The 5,000-nt window shown below is 42.1% G+C and overlaps 1 protein-coding gene across 2 annotated transcripts in view; it reads right to left on the bottom strand.

Annotated features, from left to right (window-relative positions):
* LOC143300969 (UDP-N-acetylhexosamine pyrophosphorylase-like) overlaps nt 1-5,000 on the bottom strand; it is a 53,257-nt gene that overhangs the window by 18,272 nt on the left and 29,985 nt on the right. For both annotated transcript variants that reach the window (XM_076614926.1, XM_076614924.1), the window contains exons 5-7: nt 4,164-4,339; nt 3,090-3,262; nt 120-313 (exon numbers count right to left, since the gene is read on the bottom strand). In XM_076614926.1, coding sequence (XP_076471041.1) covers nt 120-313; nt 3,090-3,262; nt 4,164-4,339 — 543 coding nt within the window. The remainder of the gene's footprint in view (nt 1-119; nt 314-3,089; nt 3,263-4,163; nt 4,340-5,000) is intronic.

Raw genomic sequence — 5,000 nt, 5'->3', positions numbered from 1 at the left:
GTCCGTACCTTTTTATGTACTATCCCCCCCAATATTCCTTGTGACCCCGGTACATTTGGTAATAAAGACCTATTCTATTCTATTCTATTTTATTCAATGTGAAACGTCAAAAAACTGACCTGCAGACGTGCTTGAGGAAGTCGAGGGTGAAGAAGTGGTTACAGATGTTGCCGGCATTGAAGGACAAGCGCCCGTCCTCTGCCCGCTTCTCTGCGGTGGAGAGGGTGATCTCACTGTACTCCACCACCTGGTAACGTCCGCTCACCTTGCACAGCACACCCACCGCCTCCTGGGGAACCGTCTTCTCCACCACCTGCAGGCCACAGGCACCGTCAGTTATCAGTATCAGTAGCTCCAGGAGACGTAACTGCGTTCGGTCAAATCCACATACGCCACATCACATCTGCCAAGCAGATGCCTGACCAGCAACGTAACCCACCGTCAGTGGGCAGATAGTAATGGTTATGATGATAGGAGGCAGGCAGCGGAATGGTTAAACTGCTCATCTGCCATTTCAGAGTCTGTGTGGGTCTGGGTTCGAATGGCGTTCTCGCCCTTTCTCCCAAGTTTGGCTGGAAAACTGAACTGAGTGTCTAGTCATTTAGATGAGACTATAAACAGAGGTCCCGTGTGCAGCACGCACTTGGCGCACTGAAAAAAGACCCATGGCAATGAGAGTGTTGTCCTCTGGCAAAATTACGTAAAAAGAAATCCACTCGGATAGGTACACAAATATACATACATGCACTCAAGGCCTGGATAGCATGTTTGGTTATACTGCTGTCAGGCATCTGCATAGCAGATGTGGTGTAGTGTATATGGATTTTGTCCGAATGCAGTGATGCCTCCTTTAGAAACTGAAACTGAAAATGATGATAGCGATGATGATAATGGTTTGGAACAGTTCAAGGGAGACAAACTAGTTCAGGTGTGCTCAGAGTTGTCTAGCTTTGATTGGGGACACAACTAAGTGTGCTGAATATTGAAATGGCCCGAGAGCAGCAGCAACATATAACAATATTAATCATGGTAATAATAATAATAATACCAATGATAATAACTATAATTCTCATAACAACAGATGAGGACGTGGAGGAGATGGATGGAGGATGGAGGATGCCAATGACGACACAATGAAAACGACAATGATAATCATCATCATCATTGTCATGACAATGATGATGATGACAATAAAAGTGACCATAGTCAACATGTCTTTAGGGGGTGTTTTTTGCTGCCTACCATCTGCACAGTTTCAGTGGCCTCACTCCCACGGCGCTCATTCTGAAGCATGCTGAGTACTTTAAACCCTTCATAATTATGATAATAACAATAATACTGATAATAATAACTATAATTCTGATAACGACTTTAACATATGATGAGGAGGAGGACGAGGAGGAGATGGATGGATGATGGAGGACAACAATGACAGCACAGTGATAACGACAACGATAATCATCATCATCGTTGTCATCATGATAAAGATGAAGATGATGATAAAAGTAATCACCATCATCATCATCATTATCTGATAACAAGTAGAACAACAACAACAATAATAATATCAACAATAATAACAAAAATATTATATACAAGGGAGGTCTGATGTCTGAGGAGAGGAGTCTTCAGGCTCTCCAGAAAAACTGTTGGGTTACGCTGCTGGTCAGGCATCTGCTTGGCACATGTGGTGTAGTGTATAATATGATTTGACCGAATGCAGTGACGCCTCCTTGAGCTACTGATACTGATACTCTCCAGAAAAAGTCATTCCTACAAAGAGAGGAGACGAGACCTGTCATCTGCTGTTGCCAGCAAACAGTGTGGCCACATGTGTGCGTCTGCCTTTGTATTTGTATTTGTATTTGATTTCTTTTCGTCACAACAGATTTCTCTGTGTGAAATTCGGGCTGCTCTCCCCAGGGAGAGCGCGTCGCTACACTACAGCACTACCCTTTTTTTTGTATTTTTTCATATTTTTTCCTGCGTGCAGTTTTATTTGTTTTTCCTATCGAATTTTGACAGGAACAACCCTTTTGTTGCCGTGGGTTCTTTTACGTGCGCTAAGTGCATGCTGTACACAGGTCCTCGGTTTACTGTCTCATCCGAATGACTAACGTCCAGACCACCAATCAAGGTCTAGTGGAGGGGGGAGAAAATATTGGTGGCTGAGCCGTGATTCCAACCAGTGCGCTCAGATTCTCTCGCTTCCTAGGCGGACGCGTTACCTCAAGGCCATCACTCCGCTTGGGCTGCATTATCATCTCCAGAGTCATCACTGATGTCGTCATCGTTCATGATGAAATTCCATGAATAATAACATTAACGACAATGACAACGATGATGAAGATGATGATAATATTAATAATAATAATGATGATTATGATGATACTACTCTTCCTCCTCCTCCCCCTCCTACTACTACTACTAGTAATAATGATAATGATGATGATGATGATGATAATGCTACTACTACTACTACTAATAATAATGATAATGATACTACTACTACTAATAATAATAATAATGATAATAATGATGATGATGATAATGATAATACTAATAATAATGATACTACTACTACTACTACTACTACTACTAACAATAATAACAATAATAATAATAATGATTATAATAATGATAACAATGAATAATTAAAGGTCAAGTCCCAAGCCTTCAAAGGCCCTTGATCAGGGCAGTGAATTCATATCAACTGTGTCTAGCTAGGGCTCTGCACACAGCAAGCTGGGGCCCAGTCCTCTCCTGTGGCTGCTTTTAACCTCAGGTTAATCAACAGAGACTCAGGTTAATCCATAGAGACTCAGGTTAATCAACAGAGACTCAGGTTAATCCACAGAGACTCAGGTTAATCTATAGAGACTCAGGTTAATCAAGAATCAGGTTAATCTATAGAGACTCAGGTTAATCAACAGACTCAGGTTAATCTATAGAGACTCAGGTTAATCAACAGAGACTCAGGTTAATCAACAGAGACTAGGAAAAAAAAAAATGCAAACAACAGAAAGTGATGATAACAGTGGGTACAGAGGGATGTAAACACAAGATGGACACGTTACCACGCCGCCTACCTTCGCCCCACATTCCGTTTTCTTTTCCAGACAGAAGCCGACGAAGACGGGGTCTGCCATCTTGACCAGGATGTTGTCGACGCAGTACACGTGTACGCACTGGGTGCCACGCCGCGTCATGTCCTCCAGCACGCCGTGCTTCTTCAAGGCACGGTACAGACCTCCGTTCCCGTCTGGTACACAGAAAACCTACACATTTACTTTTTTTTTTTTCTTCTTTTTTTTTTTTTTTTTTTTTTCAAAAACACGTGTTCAGTCTTTTTCTGGCCGTACTGCGACAGCACAATTTTGGATGAGACTAAACACACTTGAAAAGGCAATGCAAGATTAGTCTTTTTCGACAGGAAATTACATTAACCCCAGCGCCCCAGGACAAAAAAATTTACGTCCCCTTTCTGTGTACAAAAGAGAAAGTGCCAAAGGGCAGCAACCTGTGTCCATATCATTGGAAGAAATAAATAAATAAATGAATGAATGAATGAATGAATAGATAAACTGATAAATAGTTAAATAAACAAAATAATAAATAAGATATAAATGGTGGGAAAAAATACATAAATACAAATAACTAAATAACAAAATAAAATACAAGAAAAAAAATGATGCATTCAACTCAATGCAAAAACACAGTCCCCCCCCACCCCACCCCCACCAAATAAAAGTAAACTAACCCACACATGCAGAATATTCCTAAGATTCTTTTTTTTTTTTTTTCTTTTTCTTTTTTCAACATAAAGACCCAGCTACATCATTCTGTCATTCCAAAATCGGCCAACACATTCTGTCCTCTAAATATCAGCCCCCAACCCCCAACTCCGCCCCCCCACCTCCCCACACCCTACCTCACACACACACACACACACACAAACATACACATTTTTCCACCTCCAATCATTCCAAAATCAGCCAACACATTCTGTCCTCTAAACATCAGCCCCCACCCCCCAGCCCCCCCCACCCCCCCCTCACCCCCAGGCCCTCCACCCCCCTCCCAGGCCCTCCCCTCCCTCATCCCATCACACACGCACACACACATACGTTTTCACCACCACCTCCACCTCCTCCTCCTCCTACCTGGTGCCAGCGCCACTTTGCTGGGTGCCTGGAGGATGATTTTCCCGTCAAAGGTGAGGCAGGGGAGACAGCCTTGTTCAAAGAGAATGACGTTCTCCGGCTTCAGGCCAAAGTGGTGGTGCTTCTTGAAGAAGGTCTCCGTCGCCTCCTTCGTGTGTTCGCTGGTCATGATGTACCTGAGTTCATGGCATGCACATCATTAATTTCCTGTATTTTTTTCTTGTATTTCTTTCTCTTTTTTTTTTATCACAACAGATTCCTCTGTGTGAAATTCGGGCCGCTCTCCCCAAGGAGAGCGCGTCACTATACTACTTTTTGTATTTTTTTCCTACATGCAGTTTTATTTGTTTTTCCTGTCCAAGTGGATTTTTCTACAGAATTTTGCCTGGAACAACCCTTTTGTTGCCATGGGTTCTTTTACGTGCGCTAAGTGCATGCTGCACACGGGACCTTTGTTTATCGTCTCATCCGAATGACTAGCGTCCAGACCACCACTCAAGGTCTAGTGGAGGGGGAGAAAATATCGGCGGCTGAGCCGTGATTCAAACCAGCGTGCTCAGATTTTCTCTCGCTTCCTAGGCGGACGCGTTACCTCTAAGCCAACACTCCACATATATGTATATGAAAAAATTAAAAAAAGAAAATTTTTTTTTTTTTTATAGATGATATTTTTTTTTTTAAATATTCTTTATATATATATATACACACACATGATAACTTGATAGATATAGATATATCTTCAATAAAAACTCTACAAATGCAGTGCACTGTCACTCATAAACATAATCTATTCTTCTCCGAATTCTCATCTTCAAAGTTTAGTCCTGATGGGTTTCC

This window comes from Babylonia areolata, chromosome 27 (genome assembly GCF_041734735.1).
Source record: "Babylonia areolata isolate BAREFJ2019XMU chromosome 27, ASM4173473v1, whole genome shotgun sequence".
NCBI classification, from domain to species: Eukaryota; Metazoa; Mollusca; class Gastropoda; order Neogastropoda; family Buccinidae; genus Babylonia; species Babylonia areolata.
This window is presented reverse-complemented; position numbering and strand designations above follow the sequence as displayed.